We start from the raw sequence: 16,541 nt of genomic DNA on the forward strand, positions 1-16,541 counted from the left end.
AACCTCCCCCAACATTGAACAATCGACATTTTCATCTTCTTATCTCAACTTCTCCGGCCATTGATAGGTAACTTTATATTATTTGACCGATCATCAAAGGGGTAAAATGAAATTTCACTTATAGTTTTTTACTATTAATTAGTGAGTACCCTAATTAATAATATATAAATTTTTCACAGCTTCCTTCGTCAATTAATTCTAAAGCTTTCTGCCATTTTCAATTTTGCTCCATAACAAGAGCAGTTCTTCATATTTCTGGAGAACCTTTCAAACCCTTGCAACCTTCATATTTCTAGAGAACAATTATTTATCAAGGTTTGAAAGGATCTCTTGGAGAAAATTGAAGACGGCAGAAAGTATTAGAATTAATTAACGGAGGAAACTATGAAAAATTTATATAATATTAATTAGGGTACTAAGTAATTAATTAAAAATATAAGTGAAATTCCCTTTTACCCCTTTGATGACAATCAAATAATATAAAGTTACCGGTCAATGTACGGAAGTTGAGATAAGGGGATGAAAATGTCGATTGTTTAATGTTGGGGGAGGTCTTTAATTTTTAAAGTAAAGTTGGAGGACTAAAATGATTTTTATCCTATACGGAAGTAATAGAAATGACTATAATGGCGGAGAAGCGGAGTAGTCAACACAAAAATAAAAGGAACCAAACACCACGTGCTTTCGAATAGAAATGACTATAAGCGCCAGTGACACTAGACTTCAAGTTTTAGGTTACCTCCTTATAAATGCGTTTCTTTCGAATTCTTGTGTCTTTCATCCGTTTTTGCCATCCTAGCCTCCTAGGTCTCCCGCTAGGCTTATGAACTATTATTATACACCAAAAATCAGTGTAATTGGTGGTTAATTATCAATAAAATACTAAATGTTAGGATGCTAACAACTTATAAATCACACATATTATATCATTATCAGTAACAAATAATTTTCTTCTTCTTTATTGGTTCACAAATGCAACTCGGATGTGTTATTCATAATTTTCTTCTATAATTTACTAACTATGTTAGAAAGTAAAAGAGACAATGATTGGGAAATTTTTTCTGTGTGTATTTCTTGTATATACATCCTCTACTTATACTAGCTATAAAGGACTGAAATGCAATAAAAAAAATGCTCCTAACAAACCTATGAGCTGTACAAAAATTATGTACAAAATTTCCAGATTGTAATTTGGAATCTTATACACCTATATACATTTCTAGAATGATCTAAATAAATATCTTGTACTATTTATTATACGTATGTCATGTGTATATTGCACTATGCTTTAGGTTTTGTATAATTTGTTCATGAAGGCTTTCCATGGGAAATTCATCTGAGGCCCAATTCTAATAAAAGGCCCAGTTGGTTTGTGGTCCAAGTCTGGTTTAGAAGGCCCAATGTATAACAAATGACTTTACCTTTTGTGTTCTTCATACCATCGATGCCTTTGTCTTCTTGTTGTCTTCTTCCTCAACGAATTCATCACTATGTATTTCAACACCCCCCCCCCCCTCAAGTTGGAGGGGAGGGAACTGACTCCCAACTTGGAGAGAATTAAATGATGCGATGGTCCAGATAAGGGCTTTGTAAATAGATCGGCAAGTTGAGCACTTGAAGGGACGAATGAGAGAGAAATCAGCCCGGAAAGAAATTGTTGCCGGACAAAATGGCAATCCAGTTCCACATGCTTGGTTCTTTCGTGGAAAACTGGATTGCGAGCTATATAAATTGCCGCTTTGCTATCAAAGAACACTGGAATTGGTAATTTGGGCTTTAGAGTGAGATCTTCAAGAAGTCGAGTTGGCCAAGTGAGCTCTACTGTGACTCTTCGCATAGATCGGTACTCCGATTCAGCGGAGGAAAGTGATATTGATGGTTGTTTCTTGGATTTCCAAGAAATTGGAGATCCTCCAAGACTTATGAAAAATCCACTCACAGATCTTCGAGTTTCCTTGCAAGATGCCCAATCGGCATCGCAAAAGGCAATAAGTGACATAGATGGGTCGGAATTCAACAGTATACCTTGACTAGGATTCGTTCTCAATTATCGAAGTACCCGTAGTCCAGCAGTGAAATGATGCATCCGAGGTGTTTGCATGTATTGACTCAAGCAAAGAACAGCATAAGACAGATCTGGTCGAGTGTTGGTGAGGTAATTAAGTTTACCAATGAGTCGTCGATAAATTGTCGGATCAGTAAGGAGTGCACCAGCTTGATTAGATAAATCTGTAGAAGGATTAATGGGAGAAGAAACAGATGGCAAACTGGAGCAATTGAACTCATCCAAGAGTTCTAAGGTAAACTTTCTTTGATTAAGGATAATTCCTTGTTTTTCTCTGAGCACTTCCATGCCTAGGAAGTAATGTAGTTCACCTAGATCCTTAATACAGAATTCTGAATCCAAGAAAGATTTAATTTGTATGAATTCAGAAGGATCATTCCCTGTGAGTAGAATATCGTCAACATACACTGCTATAATGGAAATAGAGTCACCTGATTTTTTGAAAAATAATGAGTAGTCATTCAATGAAGCAGTGTATCCTTTGAATTGTAATGCCCCTGCTAACTTAGCATACCATGCTCTTGATGCTTGCTTTAATCCATAGATGGATTTCTGCAATTTGCACACAAAATTAGGGTATGGAGGAGTTAAACCTGAGGGATACTTCATGTACACCTCCTCCTGTAAATCCCCATGTAAAAATGCATTATTTACATCGAGTTGAAATATTGACCATCCTCTTTTGACTGCAATGGCTAGAAGACACCTGATAGTGGTCATTTTGACTACCGGAGAGAAGGTTTCATTGTAGTCAATGCCTTCTCTCTACATATCACCTCGAATGACAAGCCTTGCCTTTAATCTTTCAATTGTTCCATCAGAGTGTTGCTTTACCTTGTATACCCATTTACAAGGTAAACCTTTCATACCAAGTGGTAATGTAACTTCCTCCCACGTATGATTGTCATTTAGTGCCTTAATTTCCTTATTCATTGCTTCTCTCCATCCGGGATGCAAATTAGCTTGAGAGTAGCTTCTAGGTTCAGTAATTACACTGAGAGAACCTAGTAATTGTTGATTCTGCATAGATAAGGCAGCAAAAGGGAAGGTGGAAGATTGTAAAGAATGAGATAAACAATTATCAGTGATTTGTGATAGGAAAATGTTGTTGCAATAAAAATCTTCCAAATATCCAGGTATGTTTTTCACTCTTTCTGACTTTGTAGTGGGTATAACTGGTGTAGATGAATGTGGAGGAGAAGAATCAGGATTTAGGGGAGAAAATCAGGATTTAGGGGAGAAAAATCAGGTGATATGTTGGTGTTAGTGGTGTTAGATGTTTCAGGTGATATGTTGGTGTTAGTGGTGTTAGATAGTTCAGAAGAAATATCAGAATCAGGATTTGAAGGGTGAGAAGATTCAGGGGTTTGATCAGGAAAGGAAGAGATTATATCAGGAATAGGAAAAATAGGTTCTGATGTGTTGCTAGTAGATGAATAAGGAAAGATAGTCTCATGGAATTTAACATCTCTAGAAACTATAATCTTTTTGGTTTCTAAATCAAGCAATTTGTATCCTTTTTGTCCCTGTGAATAGCCTATAAATACACAAGGCTTAGCTCTAGGCTCAAATTTATTTCTATTATGTGCAAAAACAGAAGCATAACATAAGGAACCAAAACTTCTCAATAGCTTGTAATCAGGCAGCTTCCTAAATAGGACTTGAAAAGGAGATTTTCCTCTGAGAACTCTAGATGGTATTCTGTTAATCAAATGTGTTGCTGTTAACACACATTCACCCCAAAAGGATGTAGGCAACTTAGATTGAAACAATAGTGCCCTTGCAATTTCCAACAAATACCTATGCTTCCTCTCAACAATTCCATTTTGTTGAGGGGTAGCAACACAGGATGTCTCATGAATTATCCCTTGTGATTTAAGAAAAGATGCCTCTTGTAATCCCTTTCCTAACTCTAGTGCATTATCTGATCTCATCCTTTGAACTTTCACATTGAATTGCCTTTCAACCATGGCAAAAAAATCCTTTAAAACTGGGAATGCATTACTCTTAACTGTTAGCAAAAAGGTCTAGGTTCCCCTGCTAAAATCATCAACTATTGTTAAAAAATATTTGTAACCATCATGTGTTGCAACTTTATATGGTCCCCAAGTATCCACATGAATTAGTTCAAAAATTCTTTTTGTTTTGATGTGACTTAAAAGAAAAGGACTTCTAGTTTGTCTTGCAAGAGGACAAATGTCACAAGAACAGTTAAAAGAAGGAGGAAAATTGACTAAATTAAGATATTTCATTGCTGGAAAAGGCAAATGCCCCAATCTTACATGCCAAAGAGTTACATCAGATGTAGTATTTGCTGGAAAGGGAAAAACAGAAACTGAATTGAAATTACTAGCTGGAAAAACAGATAAATTGCTATGACATTTTTGCTTAAACCTAAGATTACTAGGCTTCAATAGATAAAGTCCATCCCTTGATTCACCAAAAACTTGTACCCTCCTCAGATGGTCCTGCATCATACACTTAGTTGAGTTAAAAGAGAGAGTACAATGAATTTGTACACACAATTTCTGAACAGATAAGAGGTTATACCTAAAAGAAGGAACAAGAAGCACATTGTTTAATGTGAAAGTAGGCTTTATCTTAACACTACCTATATGTGTAACAGTGACTCTATTAGAGTTATGAAGACTTATGTGTATAGGACTAGGAAGAGGAATTAATTTTTGAAAAGAATTTTGATCAAAACACATGTGCTCAGATGCACCAGAATCTATTATCCATGCATTAGTGTTAAAAACAGCAAAACAAGAACCAGAATATTTTATCATAGTACCAGGCACAGCATTGGCATTGATCTCTGAATTTTTGGTTCCTGATGGTCCTGCTTGGCTCTGTTTGAAAATGTTGTAGATTTGTGACATTTGTTCCTTGCTTAGTTGCTGACTGAGACTGTTCATATCAAATTCACTACCATTATTATCAATGGTCTCATTTTCTTCCCCTGCTACTGCTGCATTTCCTTTCACTCCATTGTTGTATTCCCTCTGATTTGTGAATTGAAAGTCATCTGGGAACCCAATCAACCTAAAGCAATTATCTACCACATGCCCTATCTTGAGACAGTGTGTGCAACTCAGGTTGGGATTGAACTTTGTTTTCCTTGGTTTGAAACCAAATTTCTGTGACTGGTTTGAGTTCCTTAGTTCTCAATATCCAAATTTATTTCCTTGCATTTGATTTCTAGTCTTGAACTTTTGTGTGTTATTACCTAACCTTGGGTTTTGCTTTATGAATTTCTGGGGATTAGAGTTGTAGTTTCCTGCCATAAAGGATGAATAGTTAGAAACTTGAGGGTTTATATACACCTCCCTCTGATTCTCATCTTGAAGAAGAAGAGAATAGGCCTGATTGATTCCTGTAAAAGGATTCATCATGAGGATATTTCCTCTTGCCTGAGAATAGACATCATTGAGTCCCATAAGGTACTGCATGAGTCTCTGATCCTCCATTGACTTAGTTATCTTTTGTTTTCCCTCACAAGTGCACACACACATACAGTTTATGTGTGAGTTGAGGGAATCTAGTTCACCCCAAAGCCTTTTCAGTTTAGTGAAATAACTAGCCATATCAGTAGAACCTTGTGCCAAACCATTGATTTCCTTTTGTAAATGATACAGCTTGGCCCCATTAGACTGGCCAAATCTTTGTTCCAGATCTGTCCATAGTTCCTTTGCAGTTCTTGAATAAATGACTGAATCTGCAATGTCTTTTGACAAAGAGTTAAGCAACCAAGAAGTGACTATATCATTGCACCTATTCCATGTTTGATATTCCTGGTCCTCAAGTCCTGGTTATGCAAGAGTTCCATTGATGAAGCTGAGTTTGTTTTTTGCAGATAATGCAATGAGTACAGACCTCCTCCAACCTTGGTATCCTTTTCCATTGAAGATGTTATTCACCAAGCTCATTCCTGGTGCATCTGAAGAGTGACGAAAAAGAGGGTTGCTAAAATCAAGAGAAGCTACATTTGGTGTTGTCATTGTTTGTGAAACTGAACCTGAGGTGTTTTCAGTGTTTTGAGTATTCTCAGTGTTTCCAGTCATGTTTCAAGCTTGAAGGAAGAATGAGACAAATGCAACAAAATGAAGTATGAGACAGAGAAAAATTTGTAGAAAATGAGTCAAGAAAGCTTTACTGATTCAGAGTTTTTGTCACTGCTCTGATACCATGTTAGAAAGTAAAAGAGACAATGATTGGGAAATTTTTTCTGTGTGTATTTCTTGTATATACATTCTCTACTTATACTAGCTATAAAGGACTGAAATGCAATAAAAAATGCTCCTAACAAACCTATGAGCTGTACAAAAATTCTGTACAAAATTTCCAGATTGTAATTTGGAATCTTATACACCTATATACATTTCTAGAATGATCTAAATAAATATCTTGTACTATTTCTTATACGTATGTCATGTGTATATTGCACTATGCTTTAGGTTTTGTATAATTTGTTCATGAAGGCTTTCCATGGGAAATTCATTTGAGGCCCAATTCTAATAAAAGGCCCAGTTGGTTTGTGGTCCAAGTCTGATTTAGAAGGCCCAATGTATAACAGATGACTTTACCTTTTGTGTTCTTCATACCATCGATGCCTTTGTCTTCTTGTTGTCTTCTTACTCAACGAATTCATCACTATGTATTTCAGAAACTACCCTCAAGCCATAAAATAATAGTAGCGACATAGTAACAAACAAAAAGATTAACTTAAAAGGAAATGGTTGGGGAATTAGATCAAATCTCTTGGGTAAGGAACAATTTGTCCATTAGTTGACCAGAATGAAAATTAAGCATCTAATGATTCTTGTTGACGGCAAATGCGAGAGATATACTTCTTGACAACATCCGAAAAAGATTTTTTTTTTTCCAAAATTTGAATTGAAGTGTCTAATAAAAACACTTTATCATATGTTCATTTGAAACAAACCGTAGTTCGACTGACTAAATAAAATTTATGACAAATTTAAAGGGTCATCAATGTATTAAGCCTTATAAAATCAATGGATATCAATAGATTGTAATTATATGGCACGATAATCGTAACTAACTTGTATTTTGTTACAATATGTATTAATTAATAATAATATTGTTATCTTTTATGACCAGGAAAAAATGAAAATTGACTTGACCACTAAACGTAACACGGCATTTTCCCTGAATAGAATTATTTGTTGAGTCGTTTACATCGTTGTTTAGTTTCCACGAAGAGAGACTCCTAAGTAGTCGTTTACGACTATCCAAACACGGATTAACTAACCAATTTTGACAAGACATTAAACATGACTTTTCATAGCCGTCCTCCATGTGATTTCCTCAAGGCTCCACCAAGGTTCCTACTTTTGGTTCCTTTTATTTTCATTTTCACTTTCTTTCTCTAAATTAAGTGGCTGTTTGGTTTATTAATATCAACTTTTTATTTTTATTTTCTAGTAATTCCAAATGATTAGTAAGGTTACTTTCTTCCTAATTAGCGAGCATGGTATAAGATTAGATAATTGGATTAGTCCTCCGTTTTGCTTGACTTATATAGAGAAGTTCTATTTTTTACGGTCTAAGGTATAATTATTTTGTGTTAACTTATAATTTGTTACTAAAGTTATTTTAATCTTATATTTTAATAATATAAAAGTATATCTTCATGACATCATTTTTTTTTGTCTTTCTCCCTACGCCGCTCCACGTCCCTGGCTCCCCCTCTCCCCACCAAAAAAGTTGAAGCAAAATCATCTTATTTTATTTCTTGAGAAAATAAAAAATAAGTTCCTTAACTTATTTTTCTTTGGTGTTATCAACGTGACTATAGATGTCAATTAGGTGAATTCCATTAGCAATAGTTGTTTGTGAAAATTTTATACGGATAAATGTCATTTTATTTCACAATCGTAAACTATTGAGCTTATATACTAGCGAAGAAATGTGCATCAATATTGAATATAAAAAGAATTATCTAGAAAAGAATCATCATAACTTAAATTTCTGTGACGACTTATGTAATTATTACGAATAAAATTATAGTATTTTAAAATTACTACAAAAGCCATGAGTTTTATTTTCCTTACGTTCCTATAATTTTACAAACATTATAAAAAAGTTAAAAGTTTTAAATAAGAATAGACGTGTACTAGATTATTAAATACCACCTAAATTTGTAGTAGGATGTATATGATCATTATATTTCTCACCCTTAATCATATATTTTAAGTTCAAGTCATGAAAATAAAAAAAAAATATGTAAAGAAGCACTACCACATTTAATGAGCCTTACTCAGCTAATTGAGGTTTCGGACCGCATCCTAAGCATATTTTGACAAAGGGATTGCTTTAGATGATAAGCACCCTCAACATCTAATTCGAAAGTTGTGCGTTCAAGTCATTTGAATAAAAAGAGGTGCTTCTAAGAGGAGGGGGCTGGGGCTGGGGCTAAATGATAAAAAGGTGCTAAAACTGATAGAAACAAAAATAATTGGATGAAAATCTACTGATGAATAAGTTCCAAAATTAAAATTTTCATGCAGCCTACTTTCTTTTTCTCTGTCTGGTAGCATTATATAATTCCAAGAAAATAAAAGAGATTCCATCATTTGGCATTGGTTTCTCATTTATTATATTTTGGCGTTGACAAATCTGTGAAACTACCAACTAACCAGTAACAAAAATCGTTAATTTTAACATACAAGGAAAAAGAAGAGGACCCCCTCCCCCCCCCCCCCCCCCCCCGGGAATCTCCTCAAAATCTTCTTGGTGATGCAATAAATAAAGACAGAAGAAAACCCCGCGCTTGTCCCTCATAAGAGAATGATGAAGAATCGAAATAGAGGCAAAGTCTCACCTAAATGGATTGCTATCTTTTGCATTTTTAGCTTTGCTCTTGGCATGTTTTTCTCTAACAGGTAACTCATTTTCATTCATATTTTCAGGGTTTAATTTGTGTCATGCAAAATGAATCAATGGGATTCAAGAAATAGCTCTGTTTGATTGATTTAGTGTGCTAGTCTTGTCTTTTTTCTGCAAAAATTTTGGGTGATCATTTTTAATGCATAATAAACCTTATTGGATTTTCAAGAATAGTTGTTTGGTTGAGTTTCATGTTTGGTTGGTCTATTGGATTTTCAAGAATAGCTGTTTGGTTAAGTTTGATGTTTAGTTTTGGTTGAGAATATTTGCTTGTGTTTAGGTATCTCTATACATATTTCTTTTTCTTGCTTTTGACTATTTTGTTTGTGGTGATCATTGCATAATTAGAGTTTGGAGTCCTCCAGAATCAGATGGAAGGATCATGTTTGGAAGGCGCCATACCCAAGAAAGAGACTTGGCTTCTGTTTCTGATGATTGTGAAACCAAAAATAGCCAGGTCCAACACCCCCCCAAACAAAGAAAGAAAAAAAAATTGTCATTATTATACTAGCTATTATTGCAGTTTTCTAAGTCTGTGTGATGTTTTATTATCAGCAGAAGGAGGACATGATGGGAGAGTTTAACAAAGCCCAAGTAGCTATCCAGTGAGTATTACAGTTTTCATGTGATTACCTTAAACTTTGTTTCTTTCCACTTAACATTGAACTAAATAATCCATGCATTCACTTTTACTTGTCACATTTCGCTTCTCGAGAGTCAATTTGACTATTCTTCGATTAACTCAATATTTTAAAATTAAAATTTAGATGTTTGAAAACTATACAAAAAATACTATAAGTTGCAATTAATATGATGAAAAGACACAACTTAAAAAATTGGTCAAAGTCCATATAGTTTGACTCTCGAGAAATGAAAGAAGTAAAAGTGAACGGAGGGAGTATGTTACACCACGGACTGAAGAAACATGTTTATATAAAAAAAAATTGTGATCTTGACCTTGTTAAAAAGCTATGATGCCTTAAGTAGTTCTGATCTTGATGACCATTTTCTTTATTGGAACATTGTCAGGTCGTTGGATAATTCAATTGCTAAGATTCAAAGTGAGCTGCCTTCTCCTCTAATTCCACGGAAAACTGAAGCGGTTCCTTCCATGAGCACAGATTCTGAAACAAGTGTGACGAGAAAGAAGGCATTTATGGTTATTGGGATCAACACTGCCTTCAGTAGTAGAAAGAGGCGTGATTCCATTAGAGAGACCTGGATGCCTCAAGGTGATTATTATAAGATTATTGATGTACTTCGAATTTCTGTTTCCATTTTCCGCCTCCTTTGACAATGTTCCGTGCGTTTGAATAGGTGAAAAGCTACTTAGATTAGAGCAAGAAAAGGGGATCGTTGTGCGCTTCATGATAGGCCACAGGTATGATTTACATTGCTTCATGTCTTCTGCATAACAACCATATAGAGGCTTATTCATCGATGAGTTTCTGGTAGAGTCTCATATTCTTTCTTGCCAAAAGAGTGATAATATGTTCCTGTTGTTTGTTTTAGATATCCCCTGTTTCACTTAAAAGTTGAATGATATGTTTAGCTTTTCAAGAGCTCTACTAAGGAACTTATCGTTTAGAAGCTTGTTAAGAGTTAATTCTCTACTAAAGTTGGATTGGAATGATTTAAGAGAAGGTATAGAGAACTGCAAGTGATTGAATACTAACACATCTTTTTCATTATGAATAACCCATTGGAATCTCTATTTTCAGCAGCTCATACAAAATCATCTATAATCTAGCGTTTTGGCACCTTTTTTCTTTTCTATCTGGTAATGCGCAGCATGCAACTTTTGAACTAAGCTGTAAGAAGTTCTTTTTTCTGCTTACAGGAACTTGCGGGAACTTCTAATTTTGTATGAACATATGTACCTTCCTAAACTAATGTGTGTTGTTATCCCACTCTTTCTGGATTTCCAAGAATCAAAGGCTAAAGCTATTTAGAGTCGGTATTTCTAACTAAGTCGGAAGGAAGGCTTTGGGCAAAGAGCAACTCAAAAGTACTTTACTTCGGTCCCAGTACTGAAAGACTTGACTTTCGGGATTGGGGATGCCATTTGTGAATGATCCATGTTAATTTGACTATTGTATCTTCAAAATATCCAAACAAATAGACATTAGCCTTTTCAGAGGTTGTAGATTTGAATTCAATTGGTCTGACATATAATGCTTCAATTTACTTCTTTCTTTAGAATGCCAAGAAGAGTGAATATATTTCCATGAGCAGTGTGATTTGCCTCTCAGTTGTTTAGTGTGACTTGTGAGCACCACTCTAGCAATCAATTTAGTTGGACATGAATTACTCTGATCGCATTTGAACTGATATTGGAAATGTTAAAATAAGAAAGTAATAACATCCCTTATGAATTTCAACTTGATGGCTGCTATTACTTTTCAATCTTGGGTAGATGTATCGTGGCCCAGGAGTATGGCTTTAACTTGGTGTCCAAATTGATAAAAAGAAGTGCAGGACACATTAGTTGATAAATGGTTTGTTTTGTCTTCTTTTTTGTTTCTTTTAATTAAAATCTTAAATAGCAGAGTGAAGTTTACTTTGCATCAGAACAGGAAAGGCTTTTTTTGAAATAGTGCATTTGGATATTAAAATTTAGAGATTGGTTCTCTTGTGGAAACTGTATCGTCCACGGCACAAAGTCATAGATAAGCCACGAGTGATTCAGATACAGTGTGTTGCACGTTTGCTCACCTGTAATAATCTGTCAAATGTTTTTGCTATCCTTCTATAGACAGTTTACAACTTTCTAATTTTCTAGGTGTCAGTAAATTGAGTGATAATTACATTTCTTCTTGAAGGATAAGCCAATCACTTCTACCTGTGCTTTCTATGCAGTTCCTGAAAAAGTTGGTACTAAGGTTGAAAATAAAAGTTGAAGTTATAAAACCACTTTAGGTCCAGAACAAAAAGACAAGCGGAGCCATCTAAAGTGATGAAAAGGAATTGAAATACCCAACAAGCTGGGTATTTTCTATCATGATTACTAGTTCTCTATAAGGATGCAGCCGGGAAATTCGTAGTTTGAGGTTTACAACAGACTTAAACGAGGAAAATGTTTCCTATTCTTTTACTTTCTCACTTCACTCTTTTTTTTTTTTTTTTTTTGGTTGTTGTTGTGTTCAGCTTACACCAATATAATTATCTGAAATGTCATAGACTCTGGTCTAAAAGTTCTTATACTCCTGAATACAGTGCAACATCAAATAGCATTTTAGATCGAGCCATTGATAGTGAAGATGCTCAGCATAAGGACATTCTTCGACTTGTAAGTACAAATTGTGTTTTGACTTGCCTCCATATGATTGTTGTTTTTGCAGTTTCATCTCATAATTATATTTTACAGGATCACATAGAAGGCTATCATGAGTTATCTGCAAAGACGAAAGCTTTTTTCTCCGCTGGAGTTGCGAAATGGGATGCCGAGTTCTATGTGAAGATTGATGATGATGTTCATGTCAATTTAGGTACATCTCTCTTTTTACCTGCCATATTTACCTTCTCTCTTTATGTACCTTACAGTTCCGGATGACTAAAAGCTGATGATTTTCATTGATTTGGAAATTAATAGTTGAGCGCCATGGTATTGTAGGTACACTAGCTGCAACTCTCGCCAGGCACAGGTTAAAACCCAGGGTGTACATAGGATGCATGAAATCTGGACCAGTTCTTTATCAAAAGTAACTTCTTTGAAACTATTCTGGCCAGCTGATGTAAATTTCAGAATTTTTTATTTACTAGAATTACTCTTTGCATTCTTTTCCTTGATAGGAGTGTGAAGTACCATGAACCTGAGTTTTGGAAATTTGGAGAGACGGGGAATAAGTACTTCCGACATGCAAGTGGACAGATATATGCCCTCTCGAAAGAATTGGCAACATACATTGCCAACAACAAGTGAGATTGTTGTTCATATATGCTTCCTTAAAGTCTGGCCTAAATGTTTTCGTCATGCTATAGCATTTCTATTTTGAACATGTAATGCTAGGATCTTGTTGAATATGCTGTATGCTGATTATAGTTTTGAAATTCTTTTGCGGTTGGTAAACTTTATGCAAATGATAGCAAGGGCACATACACTTGAAATAGGGGAAAGTGGACATTCCTTCTCACTCACTAAAGCTATAGCAGATTCAGCTAGATTCGGGATTGCTCCCGTTTCACACTTTCAGTTCTCTAGTCTAAGTATGATATATATGCTTGTCCATCTAATAGTGAACCGTGGTGATTTTCAGACCTATTCTGCATAAGTATGCAAATGAAGATGTGTCACTCGGGGCATGGTTGATTGGTCTAGAAGTTGAGCACATTGATGATCGTAGCCTGTGCTGTGGAACTCCGCCAGGTTAGCACTTTCTAAAAATACTGTGTCACATATACTACGTATCTTGTAATCTCAGTACCTATGGTCTTCTAATTCCTGTGTTGTGACAGAATGCGAATGGAAAGCACAAGCAGGTAGTGTTTGTGTGGCATCATTTGATTGGAGCTGCAGTGGAATTTGCAAATCAGTACAAAGAATCAAGCATGTACACGCTAAATGCAGCGAAAGTCCTGCTACTCTATGGGGTGCTCTCATTTAGTCATCTTTCTCATTATCAGAAGCTACTCTTCAAACATGGTATCTATCCTGTCAAGAGGGGTAACTTGTGGATCATTTGCAAGGAGGAGACCCGATGCTACGAGAGAAAATTGCAGAGCTTGCCGGAGAACTTAGAACTGCTGTTTATACATATTGCTTGCTAGAGGCTGTTGACAAAAGTATTAATAGTAGGAAGGAGTGTAGTCTTCACTAACCATAATTCTATCCAAGATTAGAGCCGACTGGATGTTAGAGCTATTAGATTTGTAATTCCACTGTATGTTGTGGTAAATCTTTTTTGTTGAGCTCTTGGTACATTTTTGTTGAGCTCTTGGTACATTCCAAAGAAAATTTTCCTCATTTCCACAAGCTTTCATATCTTATGCACATATAGAAATTTTTTCATCCAAATTTTGTTCTCTGATTTTGTTCTGACACAATTTAAAAAAATTGAATCTATTTTGATATAAAAGTGGGTTTCATGTGGTACTATCTTTTTGACGATAGAATATTTGAAAAGAAGGTGTTGGATTATAAAGGGTATTCATAACATAATTTTCAGATTACTCAAAGATAAAGACATCATAAATTCCACGGGTTTTAGATTTATTCATAACATAATTTTCAGATTACTCAAAGATAAAGACATCATAAATTCCACGGGTTTTAGATCTAAATCAATATATCCAATAAAGCTAGGCGCGGGCGAATTGCCCTTCTTTTGGGTGGTCTTTAAATTTTGCCCCTCATATTTGAAATCTTTAAATTTTGCCCTTCTGCTAAATCCCATGGGTTCCAGGTTCGAACCCCCACACAGTCAAAATTTTAAAAAAAAAATCGCAAGGCAGAGTTAAAATTTCGCTATGCCCCCATCGGCATACACTTGTGAAGGAATTACCAAAGTTATGCCGGACCCAACATACTATGGGCAGACTTGGCATAAGTATGTTGGGTCCGGCATAACTTTGGTAATTCCTTCACAAGTTTATGTCGGGTCCGGCATAAAAGTTTGCCCATTAAAAGTATGCCCCCACCGGCATAAACTTGTTAAGGAATTACCAAACTCATACCGGACCCGGCATACTTATGCCTTATAGGCAGACTTGGCATAAGTATGCCGGGTCCGGCATAACTTTGGTAATTCCTTCACAAGTTTATGCCAGTGGGGGCATACTTTTAATGGACAAACTTTTATAGTATGCCACATAAGGCGGAATTTTCCTTAAGGCATAACTAAAAGTTTGCCTTATAAGGCAAAGTCTATACCTTAAGAAAAAGTTCTGCCTTATGGGGCATACTTTTGGTAATGCCTTAATTAAAAGTCTGCCCCATAAGGCATAGTTCCTTAAGGAAAAGTTTTGCCCCATAAGGCATAACTAAACTATGCCTTGAGGAAAAGTTATGCCCCCTCCGGCATAACTTTAGTTTTTCCTTAAGGACTTTATGCGGGATCCGGCATACACTCCCCCCAGTCCTGCCTTGCGAAATTATTTTTTATTTTATGCCTGAGCGGGAGTTCGAACCCAGAACCTCAGGTATCCAAGCGAAGGGCAAAATTTAAAGACCACAAATATGAGGGGCAAAATTTAAAGACCACTCCAAAAGAAGGGCAATCCGTGCAAAAAAAAAATGGGCATAGAAGAGGTGATGTGACATCTCTCTATGACCAGCATTAGTATTTATCTATTTTGTTAATTTTTTGGCCTTTTACCTCATTTTTTCTGATTAAAAATTAAAATTAACTAAAGATGATCTTTATGACAAACCTTTCCCAATTAACAGTTTCAGCTATAATCAACCCACGTAGCAACTACTCCCTCCATTCCAAAATAAGTGTCTCTTTTAGCTCATGCACACTCTTAAAAAATTGCTCACTCCTAGAAAATTAGGAGTGTTTTATCAACTTACCCCTAATTAATGCTTAGAAAAAGAAAAGTTATTTAATGATTCTTGAAAATAAATAAGGGTAAATTTGAAAGAATAGAATTAATTTCTTCTTGAAATCCTAAAGTGTCACTTAGTTTGGAACAAAATAAAAAGCCTAAAAGGACACTTATTTTGGAACGGAGGGAGTACATAACATAACCTTAATGGTTGCCTTAATGAAAATTCAAAAGTCACACATTTCTGGTTTAACTTTTTGCTTCTGTTTACCTCTTCATTTTCATTCATTATACGTTTTTAAAAGGCCACACATTAAAGTCCCATAAAAGTTAAAATTGAAGTTGTCCATTTGCTTTCCCATTGTTGCCGTTTGCAGTGGAGTACTGTTTGTATTTGTCATATTAAAGTGTTTTCATTTGCTTTCTCTAAGAATTTCCAATGGCAGACATTTATTATGAGTAAGCACCACAATAATATTGCATTAATTACTGTATTAATGTTGCAAAACTCTTTCATTACTATAAATATTAAACATTAGGATGACTATTGATCCAACAATCAGCATGCATGTGAAACGAAAAGGTTCTATAAAATTTTGAAAATAAGACAAGATTAGGATGTGATTCAAAAAAAGTTTCAGAAGAATATCCAGAGAATTACAGGCTATAACAAATAGGTATTTACGAATCTTTTCATTATAAGAAAATTATATGCTCTTTCTTTTCAGTTTTTAGTTGGTTGTTGAAAAAATTGTTGAAACCAACTGAAATAAAATGCGAATGTATTTCAGTTGGTGAATTAATCTTATCCTTTGTAATATACAATTATGGTGCTTGATTTCTAAAGAAAAGACTCAACTGCTTTTGGAGTTACACTACTAATTTATTTGACAAAAGGAAGTTGTGGAAAGAGTGGATATAATTTTGAATTCAAAACATTAAAATAGATTGTTTAGCACGAAGAAATGACATACTATAATGTACATATGCATAACAAAATATAATTTGTGTAAGCCGTAGACGACTAAAGAGGAAGAAAATGTGGAGAAAAGGATTAAGAAATATTCCCACAAAAGTG

General features: G+C 35.1%; 1 protein-coding gene across 2 annotated transcripts; it reads left to right on the plus strand.

The window, feature by feature from the left end:
• Positions 1-8,621: 8,621 nt before the first annotated feature.
• LOC132635609 (beta-1,3-galactosyltransferase 7-like) lies at positions 8,622-13,949 on the plus strand. Of its 2 annotated transcripts, none has more exons than XM_060352065.1 (11): positions 8,622-8,973; positions 9,326-9,434; positions 9,533-9,582; positions 10,007-10,209; positions 10,295-10,358; positions 12,194-12,266; positions 12,345-12,465; positions 12,591-12,678; positions 12,770-12,895; positions 13,234-13,343; positions 13,433-13,949. In XM_060352065.1, exons 1-11 carry the CDS (start codon positions 8,879-8,881, stop codon positions 13,579-13,581), a joined length of 1,188 nt encoding a protein of 395 aa, XP_060208048.1. In that variant the 5' UTR covers positions 8,622-8,878; the 3' UTR covers positions 13,582-13,949. The 2 variants fall into 2 exon arrangements, with proteins under 2 accessions (XP_060208048.1, XP_060208049.1); XM_060352066.1 differs by having other exon boundaries at positions 8,631-8,973; positions 9,536-9,582.
• Positions 13,950-16,541: the final 2,592 nt, after the last annotated feature.

This window comes from Lycium barbarum, chromosome 4, assembly GCF_019175385.1.
Source record: "Lycium barbarum isolate Lr01 chromosome 4, ASM1917538v2, whole genome shotgun sequence".
Classification (NCBI taxonomy): Eukaryota; Viridiplantae; Streptophyta; class Magnoliopsida; order Solanales; family Solanaceae; genus Lycium; species Lycium barbarum.